The sequence below is a fragment of the Tenrec ecaudatus genome, chromosome 1 (genome assembly GCF_050624435.1).
Source record: "Tenrec ecaudatus isolate mTenEca1 chromosome 1, mTenEca1.hap1, whole genome shotgun sequence".
Taxonomy (NCBI): domain Eukaryota; kingdom Metazoa; phylum Chordata; class Mammalia; order Afrosoricida; family Tenrecidae; genus Tenrec; species Tenrec ecaudatus.
The window spans coordinates 156,207,808-156,227,670 of NC_134530.1; the positions used below are offsets into that span (position 1 = coordinate 156,207,808).

General features: G+C 45.3%; 1 protein-coding gene across 7 annotated transcripts in view; it reads right to left on the reverse strand.

Moving 5' to 3' along the window:
- Nucleotides 1-19,462, reverse strand: part of PDE4DIP (phosphodiesterase 4D interacting protein) — a 213,515-nt gene extending 194,053 nt beyond the window's left edge. For 3 of the 7 annotated variants that reach the window (XM_075560285.1, XM_075560243.1, XM_075560252.1), the window contains exon 1: nt 19,343-19,460. In XM_075560285.1, the coding sequence (XP_075416400.1) occupies nt 19,343-19,362 (20 nt within the window). In that variant the 5' untranslated portion in view covers nt 19,363-19,460. Of the gene's footprint in view, nt 1-19,342 lie in introns of all 7 variants that reach the window. The other 4 variants (XM_075560277.1, XM_075560181.1, XM_075560261.1 and 1 more) reach the window with 3 other exon arrangements.
- Nucleotides 19,463-19,863: the final 401 nt, after the last annotated feature.

The window sequence follows — 19,863 nt, forward strand, 5'->3', positions numbered from 1 at the left end:
TTTTGTCATATCTTGCTCTATCCGACATCTCCCTTCACCCACTTTTCTGTTGTCTGTCCCCCAGGGAGGAGGTTATATGTAGATCCTTGCAGTAGGTTCCCCTTTCCTACCCCACCTTCCCTCCACCCTCCAGGTAATCCCACTCTCATCACTGGTCCTGAAGGGATCATCTGTCCTGGATTCCCTGTGTTTCCAGTTCCTATCTGTACCAGTGTACATCCTCTGGTCTAGCCAGGCTTGTAAGGTAGAATTGGGATCATGGTTGGGGGGGTGGGGGGGGGCGGGAAGGAAGCATTTAGGAACTGGAGGAAAGTTGTATGTTTCATCGTTGCTACATAAGGTTGCAGGGAGGAGACTAATGGCCTTGGGATCATTTTACTCTCACTAAAAACTTCCCCTGGGAGGAAGAAATGCAGAGAGATGAATACACTACTCACAGACCCCCTCAGCTGAGGTAAGGGAATGGGAGGCTGTTCAAACTATTAACCAGAACAATGTCATGAAAATCGGGAGTGGGGGGAGGAGAGAAAGCGTCTCCTCCGCTGCTGTTAGTGCCTCTCTTAGAAGGATTCCATTAGGCTCAGACAAAGGGTTCTGCAAGGTCAGCCCTCAGGCCAAGTTCAGCCCAGCCAATATCTCTGTTTCTGGTAGTAGTAAGATGACCCATTTCTAACTTGTCTTGGAAAATGTGTGGATCTAGCAACACAGGGCATGTCTTCCCACGTGGCAAGGCAATCTGCCCACTGTGGATGGAATAAGTACGGATTCTCCACTCTGCCAGAACCCCTACCACTCCCGCCTCGGCAGGCCAGCCCACTCCCTGGTTCCTGAGATCAGCCGGCTCCCCGGGAGCCTCGGAGGCTGTTACCCTGATACAGCAAATGCAGACAGACTCTGATGTCAGGTTTAAGACACAGACTTAAGAAACCAGTGAATGAAATCCCAACATAGGAGGGCACTGTAGAAAGGTCACAGAAAAATGGGATGAAAAGAACCATTTTTAAGTATATTAGTTCCTGTGGCTTATGATAAAAACTTTGTGTCTTATTTAAATAAAGTTCTTAGTACAATTGGAAAGGGGAAAAAAGTTGATGGGTCTTCTCCCCAGCTCTCTGCCGTCCTTGTCCAGCTCATTGATTTTTTTTTGGGGGGGGGGGAGGCCAGCCTTCTGAGGAGCCGCTTGCACCGCCCTGGACTTCAGGGTCCTCAAGCACTTACAAAATAAAGATATGGAATTCCAAGGCTCCTTGCAGCAATTATGCAATTCTACCCTAACAAACATCTAACCTAAAACCCATTTCAATATGTTCCCATGGACCTAGGGAACTCTCCAGACATGGTCACCCAGTCGCCTTTGCTGTACAGATGCCACTGGGAGGGCAGGAGCAGGTGACAAGGAGGCCATGTGGATCCGAAAGACACCTCCCCCCTCCACTACAGGAATCGATCACTGGGAAGGTGGAGAGGTCACTTTGGATGGGTACTGAGCTAATGGGAACACTTGTAATCTCTCAGGGGATTTTTTTAAATCACTTTAGTTCAATTAGAGGCTCAAATTCCCACTCTTATGCCCAGAGAGAGGGGCTTTCTCAGCTGCTGCAAAAGGTTGGGGTGGGGCCAGTAATTCAATGCTCCTCAGGGGAGGGGGTCCATGGTGAAAAAACCCTAAGGACATGTCAGGAGGATTACAATTTGTGGCAATATCTGATAAACCAAAGTGCACCGCGAACGGATATTTGCTAGAGACAGACTCTGTGCCTGGCCCCCCTACACACATAAAGAGCTGTAATGCACCTTGGTCAAGTCTTTCCTCAAGCCTGGAAAATTCTTTTAAATCCTTAGCCTACTTTCTTAAACTTGTGTTTCTGTATTGATTGATTGATTGATTGATTTTTAAGCCACAGTCCATGAATGACTCATGGTTAACCAGCATGAGGTTCACCAGGGTACCCAGGATCTTTCTTTATAAATGCGTCTGTATAGACAACCAAACATGTCTAAATAAATTTATAAATGTATGTTTATAATACGTGAATATACATATAGATATAAACTCCCCCCATTCTTTCCCTGATGCTTTCCTGTGTTGGCCAGGAGCCCGGGTGGTACCGCGGTTAAGCGCTCAGCTACTGTACAAAAGAGAGTGAGTGCTTCGACATGTCTGTGCTCTTCAGGAAAAGATGGTGCACAGACTACAACCTGGAAAGCCTTTGGGGTCGGTCTATTCTGCCCTGCAGGGAAGCGGAGCTGGACTCGGCTCCACAGCAGTGGAGTGAGGGGTGTATTAGTGGAACTGCACCGTCATTAGTGTTGGGTGATATCGAATCGAGTTGGAGTCCTAGCTAGCCCAGGTGACGGCATGGAACTAGCCCTGTGGGTCTCCTGTGTGGTCATCTGGACCAGAGCAGATTGACAGGGCTTGCGCTAATGCAGACGCGGAGTGGCTGGTAGCAGAGTGCGTAAGCGTTATGCCACCAGGACCCCACGGGAACCTCGCTATTTCAAAACCCAGTCCTTCAGGACAACGTCATGAGTCTGTTCATACTAACACCAGTTCCACGAAAAGTACACTTAATAATGTTCCTGCCAAGATACTCTCTTGCTTAATCTGAAGAGCCAGCATTTTTCCTTTTTTAAAAAAAGGAAATCATTTTAATGGGACCTTTTACAGCTCTTATAACAATCCATACATCATTTGTATCAAGCACATTTCTAAACATTTTCTTGAGCCCTTAGTAAAAGCTCCTCATTTTACTCATTTTTCCCCCCACCCTCCCTCCCTTGAGAGCCTTGATAAATTATAAATTTTTTTGTATATCTTACACCATCCACTGTCTCTCTTCACCCACATTTCTGTGATTCATTCCCCACAGTGGGGTGGGGTAATAAGTCAATCATTGCAATTGGTTCTCCCTTTGCCCCCAACCTTTCCCCTACCCTCATGGTATCACTGCTCTCATGATTACTCCTGAGGGGTTGATCTGTCCTGGATTCTGTGTGTCAAGAGCTCTTATCTGTACCAGCGTACATGCTCTGGTGTATCCAGAACTGACAGGCAGGACTGGGGTCATGATAGTGGGGTGGAGGAAGCATTAAAGAACTAGAGGAATGTTGTGTGTTTCATCGGTGCTATGCTGCGCCCTGGATGAGCCAGCATTTTTCAAGAATAACTCCCCCTCTAGCTGTTCACCCACTTCGTTTCTGCGTGGTAGATCACAGTGTTTTCTTGATCAGTTGATAAGGAGCTATTAAGACCTCAAACTCAAGAAAGACATCACAGTTCAATCTCCCACAGTAGTAGCATTTTCTCCAATTTTCCTGGGTGATGGCATTGACAATGATCAGAAAATACTTGCTCTTCTCAAAGTCATCTGCCACCCCCTGATACTCATGCTTTCAAATTATACCTTGATGATTTCTTTCGATCATTTTCCAAGTACAGTGATTTCTATTATAATCAGGAACCATTATCCATGGCATTCACCTTCTCGGTATTTGAAGATGACTGCTGATACAGTTTCTTTCAGAGCTCTGAGCAGCTCGGGGTGCCTGCAGTCTAGTCTCTCACAACACTGTGGGGAGAGGTAGAGACTTAGTTTCATTTTTTCCCTTAGCAAAGGAGACACTACAATGGAGCCTACAGAGAAATATTTTCTATACATCAACTGCAGACTTAACATTTGTAAACTACGTGTTAGGTGTTATCGCCTTGTGTTTTGACCTGTTCCAATTTGTGGACTGAGAAAAGCAATGTATTGTGTTAATGGACCAAAATCTTCAAGAGCTATGTCAAGATGGCAAAATACAACTTCATCATTTCAAATGCTTGTGCAACAGATCTTTGAAGAGTATGAGACACTTATAGCACCCCACCAAAATCCCCCCAATTGCTAGGGAGGTAGTATATATACATAGGCTTTGTGTGAATTTCCTCTGCCCACTCTCACCTGTTGAAATAATGAACCTAGCTGTGATTTCCTTTCCTATGAGCATGCGATTTCCCAACTGGGTGTTTGTTTTCAGGCCTCTTCCTCGGTAACTCTCATATGCCTAGGCTGTCCCAGGTACCACAGGGTCTGGTCCCCAAGACTTTATTACTTACCACCATCCTGGCTTAACTTCTCTAAGCCTAGGCATAAAAACCATCTCCTGGAAGCATTTTGTCTTTCAAACTGGTTTTTATGTGATTTTCTTATTTAAAAAAATTTACAAGACATAAAAATACTATCTGCTATAGTAGTACTTAAGAGTGAAGAATTGGGACCTGGTTATTATTTGGTGTGTGGTGTGTGTATGTGTGTGTGTAATTCTATTTCACTAACATTTATTGATAAATTGCTTATGTGTGGGGACTAGAAATAGCAAATGTGGGTTAAAGAATATATTGTGTCATCCAGATGTTTAGAATTAAATGAGGGAGACACATCAGAATAACAGTGTTTAAAACAGATATTTCAGAACATCAATGAGAGAGCAGTTAGTTATTTCATTTTTTTTTTTTTCTGATTAAGGGGACAGGATGGATCCCGGAAATCCAGAAGAAACATTGATTCACTGAATCTAGGTCTTGAAGGATGGGTCAAATACGCAGGGCACCATGACCAAGACGTAGAGGTGGGAAACTAAGGATGTGTTGAAGCTTTCATGTCCTTCCTTCTTGCCTGAGTAGTCGTAAACTGCTCCCAAGAATCCTTCTAACTTCCTTCCATTTTATCTTTTCCTCTCCTCAAAATTTCCCTCCCAAATGAAGGGAAGCCAAGGATGAGAACTACCCTTTCATTTCCAGCCCTTTTCTCAAACACTACAGTTTTGGGGTATTTAAAAAAAATCATTTTAATGGAGGCTTGTACAACTCTTATCACAATCCATTCCTACTTCCATTGTGTCAAGCACATTTGTACATTTGTTGCTATCTTCATTCTCAAAACATTTGCTTTCCACTTGAGCCCTTGGTGTCAGCGTCTCATTTTCCCTTCCCTCCCCCATCCTCCCTCCCTCACGAACCTTTGATAATTTATAAATTATTATTACTTTTTCATGTCTTACACTCACCAGTGTCTCCCCTCACTCACTTTTCTGCTGTCCGTCCCCCAGGGAGGGGGTTATATGCAGATCATTTCTCCCCCCACCTTCCCTTTACCCTCCTGGTATGGCAACTCTCATTGTTGGTCCTGAGGGGCTTATCTGCCCTGGATTCCCTGGGTTTCCAGTTCTTATCTGTACAGTGTACATGCTCTGGTCTAGCAGGATTTGTAAGGTAGAATTGGGATCATGATAGGGGGGGAGGGGGAGGAAGCATGTAAGAACTAGAGGAAAGCTGTATGTTTCTGCCTTCTTTGTGACTAGTGCTGCCATGAGCACTGGTGGAAAAGTTTCTTTTTGAGTTTATCCCTACAAGTTTGAGGTAAAACCACCACATTGTTGTTTACTTTTGTTTGGTTTCCATTTTGCATTCCCACCAGCAAAGGATAAAGGGTTCCATTTACCCCCATCTTTGCCAATACGTGTTATTTTCCGTCTGTTTGTTCATCTTTGCCGTCCTAGTGCGAGTGGAATGTTGTTTCATTGTGGCTTTGAGTTACATCTCTCTGATGTCTAATGATGCTGCGCATCTTTTCATGTGTCTGGTGGAATTTGAATGCTTTGTGTTGCTGCTGTAATGCCTATGCAAATTCTTTGCCCATTTTATGACTGCTTATTTGCCTCTGGTTATTAAGCAGTCAAAGTTTTCAAAAATGTATCTTGGCTATTATATCCTTGTTGGCTCTATGGTTTCAGAGGCTATTTTCTCAGTTGGTAATTTTTCTTTTGGTAAAATCAATGTTTTCTTCCACTGAACTTTTCCTCAACACTAATCTTGTATCAAATGATAATCATCATCATGAGCAGCCGCTCCCGCTCTCACCACTGCCACTGTTGTCACATTTAATGATTACCTGAGACTGCATATTCTTCTAAGGTATTTAGTCTCAGAACTTCAACTCCAATCCTGACATCAATTTGTTTCTTGGATGCCAATCCACTCCTAAAGATACAGTTTACACTGTGAATATTTGTGTATTTGTGGGGTGAGGGGGTCCTCGCCGTCGAACAGGTCCACTTTCAATTGTGGGAAATATTAAAGAAAGACAGACAGCTGGACAAAGCGGCTCCTTGTCCCTATGTCGGGACAGAGAGAGAATGCATTTTCCAAGGGGCATCTGTAATGGGGCTTACAGATCTTTCATAAGGCATGCATGTCCTATAGCTCACATATGACCTAGTCCGTGGGTAATATCATAAGCGGGTAACATAATGAACCAGCAATGAGGTGAGTTATCATCTTGACGTAGTGCTAGTTGACCCCAAATCCCCCTGAGCCCTCCCTAGGGGATTGCTACACTTTTTATGGTGGGTTTGCCTATAGAATCTGACTGCTCTTATCTACAGATAACCTCCAGGCACAGAGACTGGCCAGAGTCAGGAATGATTCATCTTAGATGGTAGCTCCTTTATAACAGTTCCTTTATGAGGAGTTATTGGAGGGACTGTGTCCAGTCATGAGAATGTGTGTCCAGATTTATTTATATCTCCTCATTGCAAGGATCTTCCCCCACCTGAGTCCATTTTCCAGACCCATAATTCATGGCCCCAAGGATTTAGCTGCATTACGCTCTCATCCAGTCCCTCGGTGTACCACAAGTACCGTCTAAGATGCACGAGGCAGATCAATTAAATCTCAAAAGGGAAGTGACTGGTAAGACTTTTTACATAGGTCTTTGTTTAGCAAGGGCCATGGAAAGGGCCATGGAAAGTCGTCAATTTTAAAAGATCCACATCCAGAAGGTGCGCTCCATCGGTGAGCTCCCTTTGTATGTAGCAACATTTGGTACTATCTCTAACAGACAGAGGGAATGGACCGAAAGTCAAGCGGGGATGAAAACAGACACAATCAACATGGGAAAGGCCATTGTGAATAAGCTCTAATGTCTGGCCTTTGATCTTTTTATCTCTTGCCAAGAGAGATACTGAGTCTATCTTCTTTGTTTCAAGGGTGGTCAGATAGCCCCATTTGGCGCTGGAATTAGAAAAGGCATATTCAAATGCAAATAGGAGAGAAGCCACAGATGCAGAGCCTAACACTATTATATAATAAACACAGGGAGATTATAATTTTCTCTCCACTGGAAATCTATCATTATAGACCTCACTCTGCAAGAGGGACTGCTTAATTGCTGACGCCCTGCAAAGCAGAGTGCACATCATGTGTGCACCTCCCTAGGCCTGCTGACAAGTGTGAGCTGACTCGGCATTGACATGGTAACGTCCACTTGCCTCCCATACAGGAGGCAATTACACTCTCCCCTCAGCAAGTCCTTTTACTGTGAGATCACAGCCACATGGAACTCCGGGAGGCAGGTTTCTAGGGTGGTCGTCCTCAACAGGACAGTCACCTGCAAACGTCACTTTGCATCTGCCACTCTTTGAATTGGTCGCCTTTTTTTGCTGCTGCAAAAGAACCCTGATGGCATAATTGGCTAAGGGTTGGGCTGCTAGCCAAAAGGTTAGTGGTTAGAATCCATCAGCCACTCCATAGGAGAAAGAGGAGGCTGTCTGCTTCCAGGAAGAGTCACAGACTTGGTAATCCTATGAGGTAATTCTACTCTGGGTCCTCTAGGATCACTCTCTGGGTCCTATAGTGCACCCCACAACAGTACTTTGGGTTTGGTTTGGTTTGGGCTCCTACATTAAATCTTTGTCCTAAAAGGGAATCACACATTTTTTTCTTGGTGCTGCTCATCAAGGTAAGAGAGAATTCTTAATACTATCAAGGACTTATTCCCCTGACAAGGTTGTCTTGCATCCAAATATCTAATCAATTCTCCTCCTTGTCCCTTGAATCAGCCAACATGCCCTTTTAAAAGGAGATCCTGAAATACATCTTGGATTTGGTCGCATCAGGCAGAGGTAAGCCAGTGCACTCACGTCAAAGACCTGGCTGGAGTTTCCCTTGGCCCGGCACTGCATTCCATCACCTTGCTTCTACTAACAGCCATGTCTCCAAGATACTCACCCCTCCTTCATGCTGCATCAGGAGCATAGAGCCCCAGACCAGATGCTCAGAGATGTCTCGGAGCCCCAGACCAGATGCCCAGAGATGTCTCGAAGTCCCAGACCAGATGCCCAGAGAAGTCTCGGAACCCCAGACCAGATGCCCAGAGATGTCTCGGAGCCCCAGACCAGATGCCCAGAGATGTCTCGGAACCCCAGACTAGATGCCCAGAGATAAGGAAGTTATTGTGACCTTTCCAGCGACCTTCTTATTTTCATGCCGCAGCTCCCTGTCCCTTCTCTCTGCAAGGTCTACACTCATGGTCTTTGAAGTATGGCACATGCTCTGTAGGAGTTTCAGAAAGGATAGAGTGTATAGAGAATATGAAATGTTATCATTAAAAATGCCATCCCCTCCAGGTAGCATTGACAGAGACTTTCAATTTTTTTTTACTTTGGGCTACCCTTCAGTTTGTGTGCCACGTGAATTCTACAAAATAGAAACAAATGCTGAAAAGACAATTTTGCATGTCACTTTGACCTCTATTACTGAAACCAAAGATTGTGAGAGATGCATTTTTAGGGGGAGAAGATGTCAGAGGAGGGTGGACAGAGGAGAGGGGCAAACTGGAGGAGGAGGAGAATCTCTTAGCAGCATTACATGTCTGGCTGAAATGAGAAAGGGTGAGCCTAGAATATACCTCCTCAGTATGGTTTCTAATGTCCTACAACAATGCTTATAGGATTCTAGAGGAAAAGAAAACTGACTGAGGGCTACCAAGGCTTGGGGATTCTCTACGGCACTAAAAGGTTCTCCAGCAGTGATGAGAGCGTGATTCCAATTGCTGAACCTGAGGACTAGTCTCAGGAGGCAGGTAAAGGATGCAAGAAGAAGACGCAGGAGACACGGGGGAACTAAATAAAGTAAGTGACGAGGTGAAGTGAGTATTGAAAAAGGAAGGAGGCATGAGAAACTCTTCCGTGCAGTAAAGGAATGTCATTTCAGAGACTGCACTCCTGAAGTGAAGAACACAGAGTAAAGATGAGCATCGGGGATGCCTCTGTGTATAGAATTCGATTGTGAACTCAAGCTAAGGACCTGTGAGGTCAAGGTTGGACAGTGGTTTATGCTCCTGCCTAGTGACTCTGACAGAACACCAGCTCCTTGAAGGCAAAGTTTTCATGTCAATCACTATCGTGTCCCCGGCTCTTACAGAGTCTAGATCTTAACAGGAACTCAATACCGATTTCTTAAACAATGAATCAATATGAGATGAATGTACAATTTCAAGTTTGGGTAGCCTGCAATATCCATTCCACAACAGGGTGATAGATACCAAAGAGGTACTCCCATCAGCCTGGCAAGGACCATTCCCTGAAAGCTCTCCACTGAGCATCTGGTAAGTACTAGGACCAAAGCCAGATGCCGACGACTCAGAGACCAAAGGCAGCCTCTCCTACAACACGCTTAGGCGTATCAGCAATACCACATAAACCAATTCGCGCTGTGCTATGGCAGAGTAGACGAAGCCGTGCTGGGGACAGAAAAGACCCAGAACAAGGAATAAAGGGATTCCCAAAGGAGGCAATGCTTAATAAACCAAAGTTGTCCTAGCAAAGGCAAGGGATAGGGGTGTAGGTGGGAACAGCTGGTGTTTGAAGTAAGGCCCACTCGGAATAATTTTAGCTCGGGTGGGTAAGGTGACAATCACCCTACAACCAATGCACAAGAGAGTCTTTCTAGAAGCCAGCTCAGTCCCAACCTTTCCATGCTGTCACTTGGGAGATGCGGATGTAAATTTCCTCCTACTTGGAAAGAATTTATAGATGTCATTTATCTAAAAGGGTGTTTGCCCATTCCCATAACAAAACTCTGCACTTATTTTTTTCTTCTTTCAAATCCCATCCTAATATGTAGCATAATTTTGATGTACTTTGTGCTTAACTTACTTTTCTTTGTTTAAATTTCTGTTTATTCTTGTTTCAGGAGACACTTCAAGAGACAAAATTCATCACCATCAAGCCATTCCCAACTCATAATAACACTACGGGGCAGGGTAGAACTTCCCTGTTGGTCTCCAAGACTATAACTCTACTGGAGTAGAAAGCCTCATCTATCTCCCATGGAGTGCTCGGTGGTTTCGAACTGCTGACTGACAGTCAGCAGCCCAATGAGGCATCACTAGGCCACCAAGGCTCCTTTCAAATTAGCAGTAGACATAAATAGTAAAAGGAAAGCGTTTTGCCTTTGAGAAAGGAAAAAGTTGGGAATGTTGCTACTAATTCACCTAGTCTCCCACTTTATGATTGTGTGCCTCCGTTTCCCCTTCTGCAATATAGTAGGATTTCAGGTCTTGGAAAAGACATTTAAATTGAATGAAATATCGTTCTGGCAAGAGTATAACCCTCCACGACATAAATTGTATTTTCAAGAACTAGAAGTGTTTGACCCATTCTTCCGCACAGCTGCTTTTATTTTAACTCCTAGGCAAGATGATGCTTTATGCAAGAGGGCTCCAAAGAGCTGGTGGGAAATTTCCATTTTTTTTTCAATTCCATCAAAGCTTTTTTATGCCCCTTTGTAACACTGCATACTATTTATAATCATTTTTAAAAGGATAATTAAAGGCCTTAGTCTAGAGAGATGATTAAGTAGCATATCCTTCCATATGATAAGCTGTTTCACACGATGAACGGTAATGGTCTATGTAAAGAAGTCGAAAATAAATCTACTTTTGCAACTCTAAATCACACCACCATTCTTCAAAGAAATGGAAAGATTAATCACCAACTTTATATGGAAAGGAAAGAAACCAGGGTAAATAAAACACTATTAAAAAATAAAAACAAAGTAGGAGGCCTTTCACTCCCATATTTTAAAACCTATTATATAGCCACAGTAATCAAAACAGCCTGGTACTGGTACAATAATAGATACGAGGACCAAGGAATTGGAACTGGGAACCCAATGGATTAGAATTGAGATTAGAAATACAATCAAGTACCTATAGACACCTAATCATTGATAAAACACTAAAACATACTACATGGGGGAGAGATAGCCTTTTCAACGAATGATGCTGGATAAACTGGGTCTTCACCTGCAAAAGAATGAAGTAGGTCTCATACTTCACACTGCATACAAAAACAGACTTAAGATGCAGCGAAGACCTAAATATACACCACAAAGTCATAGAGAAATCAACAAAAAAGTAGGGCAAACTTAAGGACCATAATACAAGGCATAAACACACTATCAAACATGTTGAAAAATATCCACACTATAGAAGACAAAATAAAGACCTGGGACATGCTAAAAATATAACATTTATGCACATCAGAAGACTTCATCAAAAAAGTTCAGAGAGAACTCAAATATTTTTTCCCAGTCTGTGAGTAATAATACATCAGCTAAAGGACGAGTGTCCAAAGTCTATAGAAAACTACACTATCTTGATGTGAAAAATACAAAGAGCCCAATCAAAAAGTGAATTTGATTCACAAGACATGAATAGACAATTATGCAAAGATGACATCCAGGCAGCCAACAACCATATGAAAAAATGTTCCCAAGGATTAGCAATAAGAGAAATAAAAATTAAAACTATGAGATTCCACGTCACACTGACACTTTTAGCAAAATTCAATAAAACAGAAAATAATAAATGATAAATGCTAGAAAGGATGCGGAGAGATAAGAACACTGTACATTGTTGGTGCGACTGTAGAAATGTACTACCGCTATGGAAATCGGCATGACCCTTCCTTAAACAAATGCAAATACATGTGCCTTATGACCCAGCCATCTCCCTACCGGGTATATACCCTAAAGAAATACAGATACAACACAAACACAGATTCACACCCATGTTTATTGCAGCAATTTCCATAATAGCAAAAATATGGAAAGAGTCAAAAACTCCGATTATAGTGGAGTGGATAAACAAACACTGGTACATTCTTACAGTGGAATGTTAAACTTCAATAAAAAAACTATGACAACGCTCTTAAACATTAGAAGACGTGGCCCAAAACTAGAGAATATTACCCTTAGCTGACTTAGTCAATCTCACAAAGATAAATACTTCACACCATTATTATGAGGAAAACCAAAGGCAGAGAAACATGTTTTTTACACACACCCAATAAGAAGACTTTGATGTCTACGAGGATCCCAGAGATGGGAGCGGGAACACGGAGAGGGCGCTACAGGGTACTGAGGAGGAAGGCGGAAGAAGCACACTCACACTCAGTTCCCTGCTAGTGAGTCACTGCTGACTCATAGCAACTCCCATGGTTTCTGAGACTGTTGGTGGGAGTAGAACGTCCAGTCTTTCTCCCTTGGAGCTGCTGGTGGTTTTGAACTGCTGCTGGGAAGAGGAAAGAGAAAGAGCCACATTTACGGGAGGTTTCAGGAAATATTGTTGTTAACCTCATTTTGCTGAGATAGGCTGTGTAACTTTATAGAGTGTGTGCTTCCTTAAAAACAGAACAAAAATCCCTCCAGATTCCTTACCCCTTGGACCTAAATATTGGCCTGAGTGGCTAAAAACAAAGAAGGAAAAGTAAAACTGAAATGGACTTGGAGTCTTCAGTGACAGACAAGTTCATTGCAAACATAGGAAAAAAGAAATCTACTTTTCTAAAGAGTGTGAGCTGTTAGCAATGCTCTGAGTGATGTAGTCGCCACCTCTGCTTCCTTATACCTCTTCCACCTCGGCTCCAAGGGGAGGACACTAGACGCAGGTTAGCCCTTGAGCTGGCCTTAGAGGAAGCCTGGGGAAGGAGAAAGAAGTTCTGCAGAATGGAACAAGCAGAAAAGAGCTAGAGATAGGGAGGTGGGTTAAGGGAAAGTATGTTGCAAACAATTCGAGAGCTAGGAAAACACAAGTTATTATTATTCCCTAAAAGCTCATTATAAACAATCTATTGCTTCTAATAAAATGCCTCAGACACAAAGACTCAAGGGAAATAGATTCTGGCCACAGATTTCAGAAGAGGCTCTGTGACAGAAAAACAAGTTCTGGGAGTATTTCAATGTTTGAAAATAGAACTGGGTAGAGGCCCTTGGGGTCAGCATGACATCTCTTTTATTCTAGACTTTCTTCGAACTTTAAATGCTATTTGAGTTTTTGCCAGAGGCAGTGTGTGGAATGTTCTGAGCCCAGTTTGGGATTTTATTTATAAAGTAGAGATCATCTCAACGGGAGTGGCGCTCCTGAAGCAACCGCCCAGTGGGGGATGCTCAGACACAGCCTCTGTCCATCGAGTCCGCCGTCTCACTGGGCCACGGGATGAGGGCCAGCCGGCTCCTCTTTGCAGAGATTTAAAAAAACAAACCTTCAAATACACCTCAGCAGAGGAGCCACAAAACAGGGGTGTCCAGTCTAGTCCGGCATGAGAGAAATAAGAGTGTATGAGTGAGGACACCGATGGGGTCCAACGCCGAAGCCAAAATCCAAATACAGGCCTACCTAAACGCAGACCAGAGGGTGCGGAATGCCCAGCAGGAGGAACATCCTAACTGCCATTGAACTGTATGTATGACGGTTATTGAAATGCGAGGTGCTTTGTGAGGTCATATTTACCATGCACAAAAAGAGACCAGTTTCAAGGCATAGATTTTCCTTTCTACACATCAGCATAGTAGTTGCTGGCAGAGCTAAGTGTTAAGAGAAAATGCAGTGCAAAGATGCCTCGATGAAAGAGTTAGGGAAAGGAGCGTGTTGTAGATGCAAAGTGCTCTCGTACATCGCCCTAGCCGCATGACAAGCAAAGACCCGGGACTCCGACCTTCACACAGCTGCGAACTATGGGACTCCTCTTGACTTATGTGCCACATCTATAAAATGGGGGGATTGCGGCCAGCCGGTTAGCTCAGTTGGTTAGAGCGTGGTGCTGATAAAATGGGGGGAAGCCATCTACAGACTGAATTATGCATCAGCAAACAGGACTCCCCACAAACTCACCATGATTTCAAAGAGAAATAGGTCTTGCTCTTGTAGAACAGAATAATATAAGTACATTTGTCAATGAGGATATGCTAAGTGTAATATGACTACGTACGTGAACATCGTCTATTCCTTGGAGGCTGGATGTTAGCGTCTGGGAGAGGGAAAATTGAACTGAAACTAAAGCAGAACTGTCATTTGCTTAGACGGTGCTACCTTTCTCCAAATGTCCCCAACCACAGCAGGTAACTCCGACTAAGGCTTCCAGATTACGAATCAAATGACAGGGTGATATAAAATAAACCCAAACAGACTCGTTCCCCGTGCCTAAGCTTCAGTCTTGTAAAAACTCACTGCCATCAAGTCAATTCGGATTCATGGAGACCATATAGGACAGGGCAGAGCTGCCCCTCGCGGTTCCAGAGGCTACCCATCTTTATGAGGACAGTTTCAGTTCTTCCCCAAGGCGGGCTCAAACTGCTGACCTTGTGCTTAGCAGCCCAATGCATAATCCAGCACACCCCAGGGCTTCTTAGTATTGTAGGAAGCCCTCACATCTTTCAAGTTCATTAATTCTTGAATTTCATTTGTCCAGGGAAGTTGTATAAGCCCCATATATGACTCATCTGGCTTTATTCAGCTTTCCCATAGGCTATAAATAAGGCTATTTCCACATGAACGGAGGAATTGGTAGTGACTTTTCCAACATTTAGTAATGTGGTCAACTAAATACTGTTCCTCTACCAAAGAGTCAAATCCTAATTTCCAGAACCAATGACTACGCCAATTTCACCATACAAAGGATTTCTCATAGGAACTTGAGTTAAAGATCTTGAAATGGGGAGATTATCCAGGGTGGACGCAAAGTAATCATAAGAGTCCTAAGAACAGGGACAAGGGGTGTCAGAATGAGAGAAGGAGATGCGATGGCAGGGGTCGAAGTGACACCATTGCTACAGGGGCTCATGAACCAAAAACCAGGGACAATCTGTAGAAGGTGAACAAAAGGCAAGAAATACATTTCTCCTCGTAGAGCCTGCAGAGAACCCTATCCCTGTTAACAATGGGATTTTACTCTCTTTTCAGACCTACTTTCAAATGTCTGCTCTCCTGAACCATGCGATAATGGATTGGTGCTATTTTAAGTCACTAACATTGTGGTAATGTGTTAGAGCAAGAAGAGGAACTACTGCAGTTCCCCTGAAATACCACAGGCTGCTTCAGGGCAGAAGGTACAGAGAGTTCTTCATTCCCAGAGATGAATGCTAATATTTAGAGCAATAGAAGCGGTTCAAAAGTGCCAGCCGCTCCTCAGGGGAGAGACAGGGCTTTCTACTCCTGTAAAGAGCTACCGTCTCAGACACCCACAGGGGCGGTTCCACCCTGTCCTAGAGGATTGCTAGGACACAGAATGGAAGGACGGCAGTGAGTAAGTGAATGAGTGAGTGACCATTAGCTGTTTAAGACGTACAACGTTAGAAGAACTATCCTCATAAGATTCCACACCCTCTTCGTGATTTTCTTTCTTTGACAACGCTTCCTCTGTACGGTTTGATTAGAAGAAACCAGTGTATTCAAAGGCAGCATATTCAGAGGAAATGTGTTCTTTCCGCACCAGCATGCTTTCCTCAAAGGATTTAACCAGAGAGTCTGGCAGCAACCTCAGAAAAAACCCCCAACGCTGCCAGTGAGCTATGGAGGGGTGGGTGCTGTACAGATAGAGGGGAATAGAGCTCCATTGGGAGAACTCAAGTACCCCGTTTTGAGTCCTTGGTGAGGCGGACTGTGTAGAAAAGAGGGCACGGGGACCCACATGAAGAACCCCTCAGAGGAGCCTTTCCAGAGCAGCCAGAAGGAAACTTCGGGAAAGAATTGCAGTCTTAAGCCTAAGACTACATTCTGAGTCAAGTGAGAAACTGAGTCTCCTTTAAGGCTCAACTCAAGGGAAGCATTTAAGCACACAGGCTTTGAAATGAGGAAGTTCCGATTGCTTTCCCCCCTTTTGCTCCTCGTGTCACCCTGGGACCCCTAACATCCCCGGTCTTTGTCTTAAAAACGCACATAGCAATACTCTGTGTTAGCAATGCGCACTGCAATGCTCACCTTGATTAGAAACCAAGACAAGGACTTAGATACCAAACGGAAACAGATTCGGAAGTTGCCCAGGAGGCCTATGGGGTTGTCAGGTGTCAACGGGATGGTGAGGACCAGTACAGGGAAAAGAGAAACTGGAGGGAGTAGAACACTGGCGGGGGGGGGGGGGGGGGGCGGGGGGAGGAGAGGGTTGATAAGTGGTATAAACAGTTGAATGCAGAGTTGCTTGTCTGGAATGTAAATCTCCAAGAAATTCACAATTTAAACAATCATTAAAAAAACATACTTACAGGGTTAGGAAATTGGAGATAAATTGACTAATATTTACTACATGGTAACTATTATTTTAATCTTTATTTTCTGTATCCCAAGCTGGGTTTCTTCACTGTGTTGCCACCAGTGCACATTGCTGCCTCAGTCCACCTGTATTGCAGTGACAGACCAGGGAAATGTAAAGCCTGGCCTCATTCTCTTTTTATTAATCTTTAGTCCCTAGCACAGTGGCCGACCTGCATTTTAAGTAAATATTTGGGGAACAGATCTGAGCTGTAAGCTGTGGAGGAGATGAGCCAACAGTGATGATTGATGATGATGGTAACAGTTTTTCCAATTGTGACTCCTCAGGGGGTGAAACAAATTTAATGAATCACAGCCAGGAACTTTTTGTAGAAGAAAAAGAGTAGGATATAAAGTAGAATATGGAACCCATAATAAGGACGAGTATTGCCCCTTGAAACTTTTGGTTGAGTTACAAAACAGTGTATACTTGGTTGTAATGTAAGTATGTTTGGGATTTTTTTTTAATTATTGTGAGTATGGGGTTAAAAATAAAATGTAAAGGCTCTGACTGCTCTAGCTGGCCAACATTTGGCATTTTCTCATTTTAGCCATTCTGACGCGTGTGTCGTGGTTTGACCCTGCGATGCGAGACTATATTTCCCTGATGACTACTGATGTAGGACAGCACCTTGGCATGGAGTCGCCAACCATTCGGATATCCTTTTGTGACTACTTTAGAAAATGATTTGGCACCATATACTAAAACTGGGCATGCATTTCCTATGATCAGAATTCCCAAACTTCCTTCCAAAAGCCACATACAAGGCTGTTCCTATTAATCCAAGTAGTAAGAGCCCCAAAGTGGAAATTACCCAAATGCCCATCAACAATAGAGTAGACGGCTAAATTATGTTATTTTTCCACACAGTACAATCCTATATAGAAGCAAGAGTGAAAGAACCACATTACACACAGTCAGCAATGTCGAAGAATCCCACAGGCATGAGGCCGCGTGGAAAAAGCCAGGTACACAAGAGGGGACCATGTATGTATCATCTCATGGCCATAAGGCTCAAGCACAGGCAAAACAAGCCAGGGGTGTTAGAAATCAGGATCCCGATGCTGCTCACTGAGATCAAGAGGAGGGCATCAGGTGGGGCCTGGGATACACCTGTTTCTTGATCTGGGTTCCTATTATGTAGTTTGTGTGAAATTGGTTGGACTTTAAATACATACTTTGTAATTTTTCTGAATCTGTCTGGGTTTGGTATTTATATAAATACAGATCTCGGAAATCTCATAAAATAATATGCATGTATGTGGATGAGAAACACTAGTTTAAAATAAGAATCCCTCATGCACTGGATCTCATTATGACCAAGTGGTCATCTAGCCTTTGCTTGAACGACTCCAGGGTCGGAAGCTCTGTCCCTACTCAGGTAGCTCATTTGTTAGACTGTCGTTTCCTTTCCACTAAGGCCATAACTCTCCATCACACGAATTGCTACAATCTGGTGCCTGTTCTGTCCTCCTAAGAAGCTCAAAGGGGATCTAATCCCTCCACTGTCAACGGCTCTTCAAATGTTGGATGGGACGATCACATCCTCCCCAGGGTTTTGCTCCTCTAGAATAAACTACCCCTAGTCCTTTGTGCAAGTCCTCAAGGCTGGCTTCCAGTCCCCTTGTGGGGACTCTTAACTATACTTCTGTAATCTGGGGAGGTCCCAAACAGAGCACAGCCCTCTACAAGAGGCCTGGGAAGAATAGAAAAGAGAATTATTTATTGTAAATCTACACAGTATCCTCCTAGGAGACTTCGCGTGCACTGAGTGGGTAAGGGCTCAGCCATTAACCTAAAGGTTGGTGGTTTTGAACCCACCAATCTCTCAGTGGAAGAAAGGTAAGGCTCTCTTCTCCCCTACAGACTTAAAATCGCTGTGTGGAGAGTCTACTCTGTCCTACCGGCAGCTCACTGTGAGCCCGAATGGACGCCAGGACAATGGGCTTGGGTCTGGATTTATAGTTCTAGCAATACACCCAACGTTTCAATGTATCCTTTCTTTTAACTTGGGCTAACAACCAACGAACACCGCAGCCGGGTTTTCTACACACGTGTGTACCTTTGGTGGGTATCCAGCCTGCCTTCTCAGAAGAGCGAGAACACTCATTTCGTGGATTCTCTCCGGATGGAGGGGCCTGTGCTGTGGGGACACCTCTGGATTGCAGCCTTCCCGCCATCGGAACACAAACCAGAACCAAACTCTTTGTCTCAAGACCTGATCTCGGATCCTAAGCCTTTCCTTTAGGAACTCCGTTTGGAAGTACAGTGAGGGCAAGGAACGAGGGTGAGCAAAGTCCAATTCCACCGGGAATCTCCAACCCTGACCTGGAAGCAGCCCACCCCCCTCCCCCAGCCCTTGACAAAGGGGGTCCCGCTCTCTGTCTTTCTCCTTTCTGCTTCCCGAGAGGGCCCCATCCACCTGGACACTCGGGGGATTGGGGGTGGGGGTGTCTGAGCTTCCCTGAGTCCTGCTTCTTAACCCCTTGCTTTGGTGTGGCCTTCTCCTGGGGGGAGGCTGAGAAGGCGGTGGGGTGTTCAAGGTATGCAAAATCGAAAGGTATCTGCAAAGAAAGCCCTACTGGAATGAATCCCAGTGGTCTGCGGGAACAGCGAGCCGAGAAAAAGGCAAAGAGGAACATCGCTTGCTAGCCCAAGTTGCAGCCAGCCTCGCTGGACAATTTTTCACATCGAGGCTAGGTGGAAGGGAGACGAATTCAAGGAGGAAAGCACAAGAAAGCAGAACGTGTTCTAGCGGCTCAGAAGAAGGGGGCTGGGGCTGAGGGAGGGCCAGGCCGTGAACGGGAGAAGCGGTCAGACGCCCGAGGTGAGGGTGGGGATCGGGGTGGGCGTTCTGCGAAAGGAGCTCCCGGGAGGAGGGGGAAGCCGCTGCGCCCGGGCTGCGGCGAGGAGGCAGCAGCACGCCTACCTGGTCCACGTCCGCTCCATTTTCAGAGGCGGCTCCTGGCTCTCAGGGCGCTCCTCACCCGGGCGCGGAAGCAGCCTGGGAACGGGAGGCGAAGCCGGGCCCCCGAGTCTCCAGGGCCCCGGGCAGCCGCGTCTCCCCGCCCAGCTTCTCCTTTCCGCGGCCGCCCAGGCTTTTTGCAGAGGCCCCCGACGGCACGCGGCAGCACCTGGGCTCCGGGGCGGCGGGCACAGCGAGGCGCTGTGCTGGGTCCCGAGCGGCTGCGGCGGGTGCGGAGCGGGTGCCGTGCCGGCCGCCGGGCGCTGCGCGCACACACTCGGGGCCGCAGCCGACTGGCTGGCACGGGGCGCTCGGCACCAGCTGAGCTGTCAACCGCGAGGGAGGCGGGGCTCCCCGGCCGCTGGCGGCGGGGGTGGGGGGGGGGGGTGGGGGGGCAGGGGGCGGGCGCACCGGCCAGGGTTCCACGCTGTCTGGGCACGCCCTCCCTCCCGCCCGGCCATCCTGGCTGGCACTGATGGTGTGGG